General features: G+C 34.4%; 1 protein-coding gene across 9 annotated transcripts in view; it reads right to left on the bottom strand.

Annotated features, from left to right (window-relative positions):
• Positions 1-16035, bottom strand: part of DZIP3 (DAZ interacting zinc finger protein 3) — a 73942-nt gene that overhangs the window by 15685 nt on the left and 42222 nt on the right. For all 9 annotated transcript variants that reach the window (XM_016195650.2, XM_016195651.2, XM_016195649.2 and 6 more), the window contains 6 exons: positions 13302-13327; positions 10393-10558; positions 9071-9166; positions 8793-8920; positions 2842-2910; positions 328-424 (listed from right to left, as the gene is read on the bottom strand). In XM_016195650.2, the coding sequence (XP_016051136.2) occupies positions 328-424; positions 2842-2910; positions 8793-8920; positions 9071-9166; positions 10393-10558; positions 13302-13327 (582 nt within the window). The remainder of the gene's footprint in view (positions 1-327; positions 425-2841; positions 2911-8792; positions 8921-9070; positions 9167-10392; positions 10559-13301; positions 13328-16035) is intronic.

Genomic DNA, 16035 nt, shown 5'->3' with positions numbered 1-16035 from the left:
TTCTTTGAAGTTTGGCTTGGCGACCTGGCTTCATGAGAGTTTCCCCAAGATGTCTGCATTTGCTATACATATTGAAGCAGACCAATTTCTTGGAGTCATCTGAAGAAAAACAACATATGATCAACACTGAAGTAATCATGTACAAAATGCCAATGAGTCAAAAAAGCACAAAGGTTAGAGCTGAGTTTTTAGGGCTGGTCCTAAAATGTCTTATTTCTCTTTATTCACAAAACAGTTTTTGTGTCTGTTTTTTAAAATTCTTTAGGAAATTAGTACACAAGTAAAACTTGTCTCCCTGACCCCATCTCTGTCTCTCTCTTTTTTTACCTCAGCTGTTAAAGCTCTGCTAGTTTCTGCGTTCAGTTTGCTTAAGTATGTTTTCATTGTGCTTTCCATATTATGCTTCTCCATTTCCCACTGAGATCTGAAATACATGACCATCAAAGAGTCAGTAACATTGCAGCAAGAACATACTTTTCTACCTTATTCAGGAGGAAGAAAGATAAGCTATTCAATGATTAGCTAACGATTTCCTGAAAAGTAAACAAGAGAAGACATTACTTAAGCCTTACTGTTATCCTTTACTATCAAGAGCACAGAAGTTTTAAAGTTGTCAATATAGAGGTAATAATTTAAAACTTGGTTCTCAAACCATGCTGTCTGAGGATGAATCTGAGTTCCACAATTTATTAAATGTGAAACCCTGGGCAAATTACTAAATTTCTCTGTACTTCAGTTTCTTCATATGTAAAAATGGAGAAAATTGTATTACTTACCTCAAAGAGCTATAGTGAAAATGAATTCAGGTAATATACACAAAGCACTTTGTGTTTGGCACACAGTAAGTACTAAATAAGTGTCAGGTATTCTCATTGTTAATAAATTTTACATAAAGTTTCTACAAGCCTTTTTTATGCCAACAATAGCAACTACAGAGGTTTTTATTATCCTTGTCATAAAGCTAGGTCCGTGCATGAAAATATTTTATTGTTTTCTCAGTGCTTACAATCAACACCTCACAATGAAAACAAATCCTATAGCTTAACAGGGAGGACAATGACAATAGGACATTATTTATCAAGGGCATTATGGAAAATGGCTACCTGTGAGGTTTTTCTTTTCCTTATCTCATTTCAGCTTAAGCCCCAGAACTCTAGGGCATGCAAATCAATGTCTTAAATGAAAGCAATTAATTGGAAATAAAACATGGTAATAGGGAACTTTCACAAAAGCTATCTTCAATGTTTTATTATTAGAAATATCTGGATACTTGAGTACCTGACAAACATTGACGAGAAGCTTGATAAAACAATATATTGTTAATACCACTGAGGTGAGTGTTTGAGGGGGGAAAAATAATAAAATATTCAAGGAGACATCTTAACCAAGAGACTTATTATACCAGTGAATATTGTAGAAAATTTGCCTACAACAAGAGAAAAAAATAAATTGGACTTCATCAAATTAAAAACTTTTGTACTTCAAAGGACATCATCAAGAAAGTGAAAAGACAACCCACAGAATGGAGAAAATATTTGCAAATATTTGATAAGGGACTTGCATCCAGAACATACAAAGAACAATTAAAACTCAACAGTAAAAACACAAACCAATATTAAAAATGGTCAAAGGATATAAACAGATATTTCTCTAATTAGATAAACAAATGGCCAATAAGGACATGAAAAGATGCTCTATATAATTAACCATTAGAAAATGCAAATGAAAACCACAATGGTACCATTTTACATCCATTAGAATGGGTAATATAAAGACAGATAATACAATAAATGTAGGTCAGGATGTAGAGAAATCAGAACTCTCATCCATTGTCAGTGAAGTTGTAAAATGGTGAACTGATCTGGGAAACAGTTTGGTAGTTCCTCAAAAAGTTAAATGGAGTTTACTGCATGTCTTAGCAATTGCATTCTTACGTATATACCTAAGAGAATTAAAAACATGTCCACATAAACACTTGTATACAAATGTTTAACAGCATTATTCATTACAGCCAAAAATGAAAACAAATCAAATGTCCATAAACTGATGAAAAGATAAAACAAAATGTGGTATATCAATACAATGGGATATTATTTACCCACAGAAAGTAATGAGTATAGATACATGCTATACCACAGATGAACCTTGAAAAAATTATGTTAAGTGAAAGAAGTTAATCACAAGAGACCATACATTAAATGATTCCATTTATAATAAATGTCCAGAATAGGCAAATCCAGAGATAAAAAATAGATTAATGGTTGCCAGAAACTGGGGAAAGAGAGAATGAAGAATGACTTCTAATGAATCCAGGGTTTCTTTTTAGGGTGATAAAAATGTTCTGAAATTAGATAGTGGTGATGGTTGTACACTTCTGTGAATATACTAAAAACCAATGAATTGTAGACAGGGTTAATTTTATGCTTTATGAATAGATCTCAAAAAAGCTATTATAAAAAAATTACTTACAGGCAAATCTATGAATTTAAGCCAGTTTCATAAAGCAGTCACACCCAGTTATATGGATTAGGGTAAAGAGATAAGAACTCAATAAGCATTAGTCTCTGACAACAGTGTGTTGTGGGACCATAATTTGGCTGATTTATTCTGTCTCAGCAGTTTTCTAGGGCCAGAGCTAAAGTGAACATACCTCCCAATTTGCCTAAGGGCACTTCCAGTTTATACCTGTTGTCCCAGTATAATTACAAATACTGTTCAATTTTAGGCTCAAAGTGCCCCAGTTTAAATGATAAATTACATGGCTACCCGAGCCAGAACATGCTGAGTGGAATACATAGTTTCAGAGAGGGTGCATTCAATCAAAGCAATAGTTGTTTGTACCTTTTCATGGAAAGTTGCTCTTTAAGGTTCTTGATTTCATTATCTTTAGCATGGCTCTGACGCTGTAACCTAAGCAAAGAAGAAAGTGATAAAAAGTTAGAAATTATTTGTCATTAATATAGTCAGCTCTACTTATAGATGAGGAAGGTTTAAGTATGCCCATTTTGGGACACAAATGTTGAGCCTGAAAATAACTAAACGCTGATACCTAGTCCTTCTGCTTATTTCTGATGCGTGATTTAACTGACTTCACAAAGAAAGAACTAAGTTCTAACCCCTTAGTTTTAACTAAGTTATAAACTAGAAAGCTAAAGAGAAGAGTTATCTTATCTTGTATTCCCAGCTCAATGCCTTAGAAAAATGTCTTTAGTTCTTTGTACTTCAGTTTACCCACTAGAAAACAAGAGATGGTATCCTCTGATATTCTAGGCCTGTGGTGGGATTGAGAACTTTAAGTTCCTTAAAGAGATGATATATCAAGTCATGCAAACTGTTAAAGACTTAAGGTTTGAAAGAAATCAGACCTTAAATATAGAAGTAATAAAACTATGTGCAAATAAGAATTTTAATAAAAACTATAAAACTGGGAATCACTCATATGACCTAATCTTGGGAAGGTGGCATAAAAATTTTGTATAAATCAGAAAACAAAACCAGTGATTAGCTTAAAACTAATATGCAAGAAGCTGTTAAGAAAAATGCAAAGTAATACTTTTTGGTTAACATATATTCACATACCATTTTTTATATTCCTCCCTTGCAACGTTATATTTCTCTTCACAACCAAGCTTTTAAATCACCTTGTTAGTTTGCTTCAGTAGAAAGAGATTTATAGCAAAAGCACATTTCTTTTTAAGTTTCTAATATGCTGAGACACTTGAGATACATAGGAGTATTGGTTAATGTAAGTTATTAGAATGGTAATGCCTTAAAACAGTGACTTTAAATGCTGGCTGGATTGCTCACTACCAGATCTCAGAGACTACCCACTCACCTTTACTCTAAGCCTCTTAGAAGCTATAGAGACTTACAATGTTCTATTGGACTGAAAATGCAATAAAAGAAAACATATATCTTTTTATACAAAACAGGTCATGTTCTCAAGTAAATAATAAGCAATACAAACTTTGTTATTGTAATATACAGGAGAATGGAAAGAGAGTTGAAAAGTAGTAAGATTTCTAAAACCTACATCTTCCTTTCCTTTGTAAGCTTCCATAATTTCAATATTTACCAAGCTCTTGTTTAGAGTGGGTATTAAGAGTTGACAGTGCTGATAGGGAATACAGAAGACCTGGATTTGTAAATAAGAGAGGATAAGGTATGCACCGTTCTTATCATCCAGCCTGGACATGAACCAGCTCTATATGTTCAGGCAGTCAGAACTTCTCAGTTCTATCTTTCTCATGAATACCATGATAGAGTAGAATTAGATTTTCTTTTCTAGAAGATCTAAAGTTCTCAAGCTTATTCTGGCTGGCTGTTAATTTTATTGTACGGACTTCACTGACAGCAGTTTCTTAACATTAAGTGTTTATTGTAATTTGTACAAAATGTCACTTTTAGGTAAATCTTCTTTGTTAAAATTGCAACTATCATCAACAAATATTTACCAAACGTTTACTGTAAGATTGGCATTGAATTAGGCCAAAGGAAAAAGTTTAGTTTTTGCTTCCTGAACACCACACATCCTAAGATGAAAAAAATCAACATTCTACAAATAAAGATTATTTATATTTTTATCACATATTCTTGGGACATGATCAAGTTAGTTAAACAAAAATAGGCTTGAAAGCTTCTATGAGAACACATAGTGCTCATGCTTTTTTTCTGCCTAGATGCCCTTTGTCTTTTCTCCCATCTCATCTTACCTAGCATAGGTTCAATACTATATCTTCAGTGAAGTTTTTCTTATCACAACAAAATCCTTATGAAGAATAGCTCCATTTGACAGTTATGTACTTTTTAAAAAGTTAACCTTCTTGGGATACTCATAGATTCATATTCAGGTGTAAAAAATGATAGACAGGTCCCATGTACTGTTTACCCACCATCCTCTAATGGTATCATCCTGCAAAATGACAATGTTGACAGTGATACAGTTCAAGATACTGTACAGTTTAATCACAAGGATCCCTCATTTTGCCCTTTTATAGCCACACCCATTTCCTTTCCACTCCCATCTCCTCCTTATAACCTGAAACCACTAATCTGCTTTCCATTTTTATCATTTTTTGGGGAAATTTTTTCATTTCAAGAATGTTATAGAAATGGAATCATATAGTATATAAGCTTTGAGGATTGGGTTTTTTCACTCAGCAGAGTTTTCTGATGCCTGCAGTATATGTAGAGATATCACTGTTTCATTCTTCATGGTGGTATTGTGTTTTCTCTTTTATTGTCAGTTTTGCTAGAGGTTTGTTAATTTTATTGATCTTTTCAAAATACCAGTTTTATTTCATGAATTTTTCTCTATTGTTTTGTTTCTGATTTCATTATTTCTAATCTTTATTATTTCCCACTGCTTGTTTTGGGTTATTTTGCTTTTCTTTTTCTGTGTTCTTGAGGTAGGAGCTTATATTATTCCTTTGAGACTTCCCTCTTTTCTGATGCGCACGTTAGTTTTTCTCAGACTGCTGTGTCCCACAAATTTTGATATATATTGTATTTTCACGTTAATTCAGTTCAATGTATTTTTATTTCCCTTGGAATAATTGGATATGTGTTGTGTAGTTTCCAAGTGTTTGGAGATTTTCCTATTATCTTAGCATTATTGTTTTCTAGTTTGATTCCATGTGATCTATGTTCAGCATAATTTCAATTCTTTTAAATTTGTTGGTTTGTTTTATGGCCCAGGATATAATCTATTTTGGTGTATTTCTTGTGGACACTTGAAAGCATAAGCATTCTGCTGTTATCTGGTGAATTGTTCTATAAGTATCGATCAGATCCTGTTAGTGGGTGGTATTGTAAAGGCCTTCTTTATCTTTGTTTTCTGTATAGTAGTTCTATAAATTGCTGAGAATAGGTTGTTCAAGTCAACTAAAATTGTACATTTTTCTTTCTTTCAGTTCTGTCAGGTTTTGCTTCATGTATTTTGAGGCTCTGTTGCTGGTACATATGACTTCATTTTGGTGCCTTCCTGATAGATCCTTTTATCATCAGTAATGTCCTTCTCTGTCTCCAGTAGTTTACTTTGCTCTGAAGCCCATTTTATCACATTAATACAGCTTTATACAGCCACTCCTCCTTTTTGTTATTAATGTTTGCACAGAGTATCTTTTACCATCCTTTTACTTTCAACCTACCTATGTTACTGAAACTGAGGTGAGTTTCTTGTAAATAGCGTATTATTGGATCACACTTTTTAAATTTATTTTTTTAAATTTTTTAAAAATTTATCTTTATTGTTGCAAGTATTACAGATGCACCCCCTTTTTTCCTTTGAGCCCATCTACCCCACACTCAACATCCCCCTCCCAGGCCTTTACCACACTGTGTCAATGGTTGTTTGTTTTATTTTTAAAATCCACTCTGCCAGTCTCTGTCTTTTAATTGGTGTATTCAGACCATTTATATTTAAGCTAATTATTGATATGTTACTGATTAGGTCAGTCATTTCATTATTGGTTTTCTGTTCCCTCTGATTTTCTTTCCTTACCTTCTTGTGGGTTATTTGAACATTTTTTTAGGACTCCATCTTGACTTAAAGTGTTTTTGAGTATCTCTATTTGTGTAGTTTTCTTTGTTGTTGCCCTAGGTATTATAATATGCATATATAGCCTACTGCTATTGATCTTTTCCTACTTCAAGTGAAGAGTAGAACGGCTTATTCACACTGCTTTGTTGCTGTAGGGTGGAGTAGGAGCTCTGGTACCAACTGAGGAGAGGGAAAAAAGGGGAGTGCCAACTAGCCCCAGTGGTGGAGACTCAGCTCCCCATAGGGAGAGCAGGGATAAAAACCTAGCACTGACTAGTCCCACCTCAAATCAGTTCGTTAAGTCCACTGATGCAGAGTAGAGGTAGAGGTTTAGCTCGCAGCTGGACCACATTGATGCTATCTTGGCAAAGGAACTGAAGCACTATCTGCTTCCTCTTGGTGGAGAGTGGAAGGCCAACTGCCTGATCAGTACTACTATCCCAGCAGAGCAATCTGATTCCTGCCACCTGCTTTTGTCAGAACACACTGCGTGCTTCCAAGGAGTGGTATGGGGCTGCTAGTGTTTGGCTGGAGTAGGTGGGTAATGCTAAGAAGGTTTCTACTTATTATATTTTCCTTTTCCTGATTCTTTGGCTAAAGGGAACAGGTTTTTCTTGGAGCTTTTTTCACCTTGTGCCTATTGGCAGTTGTAGGTTGGGAGCTTCTGCAGCGCCCTGTCTAGGATATATGGGAGGCAATAAGGAAAATCACCGATGCATCATTCCTTAAGTCCAAAGGTTGCTAGACAGTCTGCTTTCTTCTTCCACCTCTCAGAGTCTTCCTGTGTTTGTTTGTTGTTTTAGGTTGAGGGTGTTTTAGTTGTAAGATGAAGGACTTGCAAGTAATGGAGCTACTATATCTTGGTGGAAATGGAAGCCCATCTTTATATGTAATTTTAATCCCCTCATGGTAATCTATACTCTCTAATAGCTCACAGTCAATGTCTAACACGTCTTGGTATCCTCTACATGTGCCTTACATAATTATTCTCACAGTTAGTACTTAATAAATATTTGGTGAATATTCAACACTGAACGCTTATTAAGTGAAGACATACGCATCCCCTAACGGGATCTGTTTGTAGTGTTGAGCGTATAAGGGTGCCTGGGTCAGCTATCAGAGTTGAGAAGGGATATCCTCAAATAGTAAAAGAAAGGAAGCTCCTCTGCATGGATGGCATTACTTTTCTGATCTCTGGTATTATGTAACACATTTCTGGATTGGTCATTATCTTCCAGGCTAAAAGACAAAGTTTTGAATCCTTCTTAAGTGGCTGCAGCACTTAGTTTGCCCAAGCTATCTTTGGTACTCACCTCCTTCTGAACTTGAAGGATCTCTCTTAAGTCCAGCATGGACAAGCCTAAAAGTATTTTCAACTGGTATTATGTTGCCAGAACTATGTCATTCAGTTCTTCTTAAAAACCTCTTCAGGTTGGATATGATATGTGGGGGGAAATTTAAGACCTACATTTCTGACAAATATTTATCCAATTTTACAATTAGTATTTTGGACTCCTCACTTTAAGATATTTCCTAGAACTTGCCTATTCTTCTTATTAGCAGTCTAGGAACTGCAAAGGATTTCAAGTTAGACTTCACAATGACTGGTATCTTGTGGTACTACTGTTCATTAAAATAATTTGTTACAAATTATATTATTCTTTCAACTGACTCTTATTGGAGGCAGTGATTACTAGAAGAAGTAAAACAAGACACTTGTTTTTCCCTATCAAGTCAGAATTTTTAGTCTTAGGCATTTAATCTTTAAGGTTGTAAGATAAATGAAATTGGTAGGGGTGAGAAAAGTTTCCAGGAATCTGATTTATTTTCCATCTCTTGGGCTTGGAACACAAATTCTCTGAGGGACCAACACAAAAAAGAATGCAAGTGATTCCATGGTGTCTTTGAGGAATATATTTATCATATGCTATAAAGAAACAGCCAATCATTGGTCACATTTTTACAAACTAGAATCATGATCTTAAAGTTAATTATCTTTCTCATGAAATTCTATTATCTTCACACTTATTCATCTAATACATGAAAAGCTTGATATACAGAGTGATCAGTTGCTTATTTCTCCATTCATCTGGCAAGGCAAAAATAGAGTTGGTTTTTAAGTGCAATCCTGTGGTTGGCAGTTCCTAATGTGCAGTCACAATGCCACCCAGTGGCTACATAGGGATTATCTTTTAAAGACTGTTCACTGTGGAGCAAACCCAGAATTTTCTGTTAACGGATTTGTACTTACTTGGAAACCTTATTGATTCCAAAAGCCACTTGTTGATTAAGAGATGCGATGATTTTGTCTCTCTTTTTAATTTGCATTTGGTTTTCTTGCCACCGAAATGTCACTGTTTTCAACTGTCTTTTGAAATCCTACTCAAAGAAAAATATTATTTCAGTTAATTCTGCTTAAGTCACTAAAAATTGAAAGAAAAAAATTGTGTTCTTTAAAAAAAGATAGCATTAAGTTGAACATTTGAACTACCTCTGCCTTGCCTTAGATACAATGGCGAAAGTACTTACTTCACACTGATAGTGCAATTTATAAAGCTGCTGTTGTCGAGCAAGCTTTTCCTTCTCAGTTTCTCCATATTCTGCAGATACCTTGCTGGTTGAGCCCTATTGAGCAAATGAAATATGCATGCTTTATTTTCCTCTTTTAAAAAAGCACTAATATTTCAGTTACTTAAAGGAAATTTAAAGTTGCCATCTATCACCTATTCACGCTTTATAGGTATCAATGCAGACATCCCTTCTGATTAGTTCAGATAAACAAACACAGCCTCTCCTTAATTACAGCATTCACTAAATAATACCACAGTTACCTGTCTATTGATGCTACTGTTGGATAAAATTATCTGCATGTTTACCATTTTTTAGGCATTTTTTGGGTAATGCTTTTGCTGTAAAAAAAAACAAACACCACATGAGGTAGGCAATGAATACTTCCATTTTAGAGATGATAAAATTGCCCAAGGTCACACAGACTGGGAGTGGAGGAGCCTTAATTGCTCAAGCACTTATTAAATTATTACATGACATACCTTAGTTTAATGTTCAACTTCTCCACTATATTTATAAACACTATGATCACAGGGTGCATGTCATAGCGTAGCTCTTGAGACAAAGCAGGTACTAAATATTTTTTGTTTTTTAATTTATCTTTATTGTTGAAAGTATTACAAATGTCCCCCCTTTTCCTCCACTGATCCCCTCTACCCTGCACCCCTACCCCCAGGCCTTCACCACACTATTGTTTGTGTCCATGGGTTATGCATGGACACAGACAACAGAGCTGTGACAATAGTGCTGCGACAGTAAGTACTCTGTAGAGTACTTATCACGTTCATATGCACCTTCACATATAGGTATCTCATTTCCAGCAATGACTACTACCAAGAAGGGAACCAAAGAAAAGACTGTTGTACACTGATATTGTTTGTAAACATTTCACAGTTAACAACCAGGTTTAATTAAAAAACAATAAAAGTAGCTTTGTTTTACAAAACTATTTTTCTCATGAAATTTAATCCAATGGGATTATGCCAGTTTTGCCCCCTTTTCCGAAGTAGCTGAAAACCCTTTGCAAGGAATACAGTTGTAATAAACTCTGCCCAATAATTAAAGGCAGAAAATGGCTTGAGGGGTAAAATGAAGTTTCTAGCTCCTAAAGTTCTGTTTTCCTCTCTCATTTCTCTGTCCTTCCCTTCCTGTTTTTTCTTTCTCCTCATAAACACTGAATAAACCACTAGACTAACATGCTGTTCAAACAGTCATGGGGCAAACAAAGGTTAACAATTATTTCTGGAAGGAGGAAGGCAGGGCTATCCTCTCTCCAGGCTTACCTGCTCTATCATGTCCAGAATATGCAATTCATCCAGGCTATAGAACTTTTCTTCAGCTGCAGAATCTTCTTGAATATCACTTGCATCATCTTTCATAAATCTACTGATTGGGTGTAGATTTGCTTGCTCTTTCTTCAGCTGCTCTTCCTTTTCTACCATATTTGGGCTACAGTAGTGACATAAGCAATGCGATTTTTTACAGTTGTAGTTTTTCATTTAAGCCACTGTGTTCCAAATTAATATTTCACTGGTCTCATGACATGCTCAGCATCAGAAGGGTTCATAGTCAAAAGTTTAGACAGTGCTCAGACTGTGTACTTCTCAAAGATCACCATGATTTTTAGCATATTTGAAATAGCACTCAATCAAAGTACCTATTCTGCTCATCCCAGTGTTTTCAAGAACTACAAGAGCATGAAGTTCTTTTTTTAAACTGTAACTATTAATATCAATTGCTTTGAAAAATACTGACAAGCACTTCCACATCTACTATATTATTTTATCACAACATTCTTTTTTTTTTTTAAATATATCTTTATTGATTTCAGAGAGAGGAAAGGAGAGGGAGAGAGAGAGATAGAAACATCAATGATGAGAGAGTCATTGATCAAGCCCACAACCGGGGCATGTGCCCTGACCAGGAATCGAACCCCAATCGACTGGATCCTAGGTCGACGCTCAACTGCTCAACATTCTTGACAGGCTGGTTTAATCAACTTTAGCACTTAGGTTTAATGTACACTTAAATAGAAGGCTGCAAATAGCAACATAAAGTAGATTTTAAAATGCTTTGTTTGTAACAGGATCTTAAAGAAACTGTAGTGATAACATGCATTTCAGTCACTAGGAACCACTGCAAAAAGTATAAAAGTACTACATGTACAATGGCAATTAAGCCATTTTTATACCTATGTCTAAAGGGTAAAAATGCATGTTACTACCCTTTCAGCTGGCCTACTATTTAGTAGCCATAAAATTACTTCCTAACCTCACTGATAGGAATGAAAAATAGTACTTTTACTTATAGCATGATATAAATGACTTGATTTTATCAGTGAAGAGAAAGAAAAAAGATAACTCTAGGATGCATTATTGCCTCTTTTAGGCCACTGAAACCTAGTTAAAGTGACATCTAATGCTTGTAGAACACTCCTTAGGTATCACCAAGGTATTCTAGAATGACTCAAACATTTTGGGAAGTCCAATGAAATCAACTGCTTGTGTATACCACTGGTCCCCAAACAAAATTGATTTTAAAAGTTACCTGAGAAACTTTTAAAATTTCAAATTACATTTTCCAGGCACCCCAACAACTGTAAAAATATAGGTGAATTTATATATTTTTTAAAGCTTCAGAAGATTATTCCTAAATACTTTAAGAATAATTAATAGCACTGTGATAATATAGGAAAATGTTCATATTACTAAGAGATGCAAACTGAAACATGTAGAAGAAGTAAAATTACATAAACTTAGGGATTAAAAACGCTTCAACAAAGAGCAAAATGTTAAGGATAAAGCAAATGTGAAAAAAGTGGTAATTGTTCAATCAAGACAATAGGTAGATGTATAATGTAGATATATTATTTTCTTTACTTTTCTGTGCATTTGGAAATTCTCATTTAAAAACAAAGCTCACTGTGTGATCTGATGATCATACAGGTTTGGGTCTACACTGTAGGCAAAATGAGCAAAATTACTGATGACACTATATTATTCTTTAGTAAGTTCTTTTTATGCCATTTAGACACAGCCTAAAAAACAACAAAAAACCAGAAGAACTATTGCTCTAGGGGAGCAATTTTCAACCTTTTTCATCTCACGGCACACATAAACTAATTGCTAAAATTCTGCAACACACACAAAATATACTTTTTGCCAGTCTCACAAAAAAATAGGTAAAACTTTGATTCATTCACACCAGATGGCCTACTGTTGTGTTGGCTGCTGTCATTTTTATTTATTTGACAACCTAAGGGAAAAGAGGTCAGTGTCCCTGACTAAATAGTCATGTATTGCATGTTTTAAAAATTCTTGTGGCACACCAGTTGAAAATCGCTGCTCTAGGGGCTCAACTTGTTGACAAAGTGAAAATTCATCTTGGATGATAAACTATTTATTTACCAAGTAGATCATATCAATTATCAATGAGAATTATCAACTACAAGCGATGGCTTTAAACATAACAAAATATGTATGTTCTTGTTACCATTTTGAAGATAACATGTCCTCACAGTGAGCTCTGTAGAGGTACTACTAATTTCAGTTAAACTTTTTGGTGGGTATGATGATCTCTTTATTGGATTGTCTCCCCTACTTCCTTCCTATTCTACACTGTCATCAATCTAATGACTGTACAATATAGATCATAAGTGATCTTTAAACATTAAAAGGTTTCCAATAAAGATTCAAAATTCACTGTTAACAACTGGGATTAAAAAAAACCAACCACCTCAGGTAAATTAAACAAACTAAACCAAAACAAATAAAAACAAAGTCTTTTGTTAAAGAGATCATTGGGACAAACAATATTTTGCCCTTTAAAGTTAAGTCTTATTTAGTAAATAAGTCTTATTTAGTAAAGTTAAGTCCTAGATTGTAGTTAGCCAAATTTAGACTATATTTTAAAAGATTTTATGCTGGGCCCAAAGCAGTCCTCAAATTAAACTGTTAGCATTGGATAACTCTTGAGTAGCCCTCTTGAAAACTGGCCAGAGATTCTATTCTACCAAAGTAAAGGATAATTTAACTTTTTGTCATGTCTATAAATGGTGAAAACTTATTAAGATAAGGACCTGTCCTTAATCCCCCTAATGAGAACACTTCCCAAGGCAAGGCTGTGTCATACTGGCAAAGCACATTTTGAAAGTACTAAGAAAACTTTAAAAATTAAATAAACTAATACGTACACTTGCTCTTCGTTTGACTCCTTATTCTGAAAAACAGCATCAAGAATTAGTCATCTGTATTCACTGTCAGTACAGTGCAGCGATCTGACTACATTTAGGTCAGTTTCTCAAACTTTTTGACCACAACCGTAAGAAGGAATATATTTTACCTAATAATGTAAATGCATTTATACAAGCATCTTTATACATAATTATAAAACTAGAATATAAGTTCCATGAAATAAACCCTACCCATTTTATGTGTGTTGTGAATTGCATATTGTGTCCTCTCCCTCAAATTCATGCATTGAATCCCTGATCCTCCATGTCATGGTAACTGAAGGTAGGTCCACTGGGAAGTAATCAGGTTAAGATGATGTTGTGGAGTCCTCATAATGGAATTAGTGCCCTTATAAAAACAGACCAACGAGCTAGCTCTTTCTTTCTCTCTCCGCCATGTGATGACAGAGCAAGAAGGCAGTCATCTGCAAACTAAGAAGAGGGCCCTCACCAGGCATCAAATATGCTGGCACCTTGATCTTGGACTTCCCAGCCTCCAGAAGTGTAAGAAATATTTGTTGTTTAAGCCACCCAATCTATCACAGTTTGTTACAGAAGTCTGAACTGACTAAAACAATGGGTGATGAACTCTGGAAATTATTTTATTCCTACTAATTCTATTTCCTTTTTAAAAATGTTAGTTGTAACCCACTAAATGGATTTTGTAATCTATTACTGAGTAATGAAACACAACTGAAAATCATTCATTCGGGTATTGGAAGTGAGTATTGAGGCTGAGTTTGTACCTATTGTATATCTTGAGAAAGGGTACATGGAATTCTCATTTACAGAACCCTATACTAAATACAAGAGTTCCTGAAAATCAGAATATAAAAAAGCAGATTTATATATTAAAAATCTTAAAAAAAAAGAAATGTTACGGAAATCACAATTGGGAGGAAATGTTAAAAAGCCCTAAATTTTATGTTCATTAAAATAGAACTATAGCCCTAGCCAGTTTGTCTCAATGTTTAGAGTGTCAGCCCAAAGACTGAAGGGTCTTGGGTTCAATTTCGGCCAAGGGCACGTACATTGGTTGCATGCTTGATCCCTACCCAGGCCAGGGCGAGTGTGGGAAGCAACCAATTGATGTGTCTCTCTCACATTGATGCTTCCTCTCTTTCTCTCTCTCCCCATCCCCCCTTCCACTCTCTCTGAAAAGCAATGGAAAAAATATCCTCAGCTGAGGATTAAAAAAAAAACTACAAAAGCAACATACTAAATAAAGGTAATATCAATGACATTTAACACATATTAAGAGTATTAATTACTCATATATTACCATTCCATTAAGAGTACTAATTACTCTTACATAAGTTACAGTATTAATTTCTACCACCTCTTGTTTAAAAGAAACTTCAGAATCTCTTTCCATACAGATTCCATAATGTACTTACAAATCTGTTTTGATTTATCGTCTGTATACTAAAAGAGTTTTTGCATTTCAGTGTCTGATCAATGCCTAGTGGCAGTTTGATTCTACAATTAAAAATTATGAACTCCTGCCTTGGTTCCAGTGTACCTGAATAACTGAGTTGAAGACCTTTGGTTATTCTTCATAATGAACATATCCAGTTATAGTTTATTAGTATTTCTGAAACTCCTTTTAAGTCTTTCCATGGCAACTATGCCAATGCATGAATCAGTCTGTTTTCTTAGATGCACCTCAGCAACTTCCCTTCTTTATAGAGGACATCCAATTTGAAGGCCTAAATTTATTCCTGCCATGTTTTTGTTTTTTATCTCCAAGCCTCACCACAGGGCCTTCTATTCTTCTGCCATCTGCTTTTTCTCTCATTTCTATTCCTGACCCTCAATTCCCCTGGGTGGGGGGTAGAAGTAGGAGCAAGAATAAGAGTACTATGAAACAGTAATTAATACTCTTCATGGAAGGGTAATACATGAGCAATTAATACTCTAATTAAGACCAAAGAGTTATTTACAATTTGAATATATTAGAAGCTAAATATTAAATTCATAACTGAAGGGAGCATATACAGTAGCTACAAAGTCTCTATACGTACTAGTTAGAAGTTATCTATACTGTACCTTCTATTTGCTACACAAATTTTACTTTTTTATCACATTCCTCTGGTGAGTCCCTGAAGTTTTTAGGACTTCAACTGTCATTAGGTAGAGATGTTTCAAAACAAATAACAGAGGACACAATTTCATGCATAGGGGCTTTGTCATCACTCTGTTAACACAAGCAAATTTCTATATGCTAGAATTTTTCATGAGAACTCCTGATTAGAAAATTAGACTGACTTTTTATGACTGGTTGCTTATACTATGAGTAGACAATTCTTTGCACTTCAAATAACAGCAATTGAGTATATGAATAGGACTATTCTATATAAAATGACCATATGCAAAAATTTCAGTATTTTTAGGGCCTATACTTAAAAATTTAGATAAAAGATATAAGATCTCTTTTCCAATGTCCACATTTTATCTTGATAAAATTATCTTATATTCAAAGGATCTCAACTTCTTTTAATAATTGGAAAAAAACTTAGGATGTTAAAAAACCCCAAGAAATTCCTATTCACTGACATATAAAAGGACTTTTTAATATTACTAAAGTATGAATTTTTGAATGGTGTTTACATTTATTTCCAGTATTTTTAAATGACTAATTCTAATTCTACTTTTTTTTAATCCTCACCCGAGGCTATTTTTTCCATTGCATTTC

The sequence above is a fragment of the Miniopterus natalensis genome, chromosome 6 (genome assembly GCF_054644295.1).
Source record: "Miniopterus natalensis isolate mMinNat1 chromosome 6, mMinNat1.hap1, whole genome shotgun sequence".
In the NCBI taxonomy this organism is placed as follows: domain Eukaryota; kingdom Metazoa; phylum Chordata; class Mammalia; order Chiroptera; family Miniopteridae; genus Miniopterus; species Miniopterus natalensis.
Note: the sequence above shows the minus strand (reverse complement) of the source record. Positions and strands in the feature narration are given on the sequence as shown.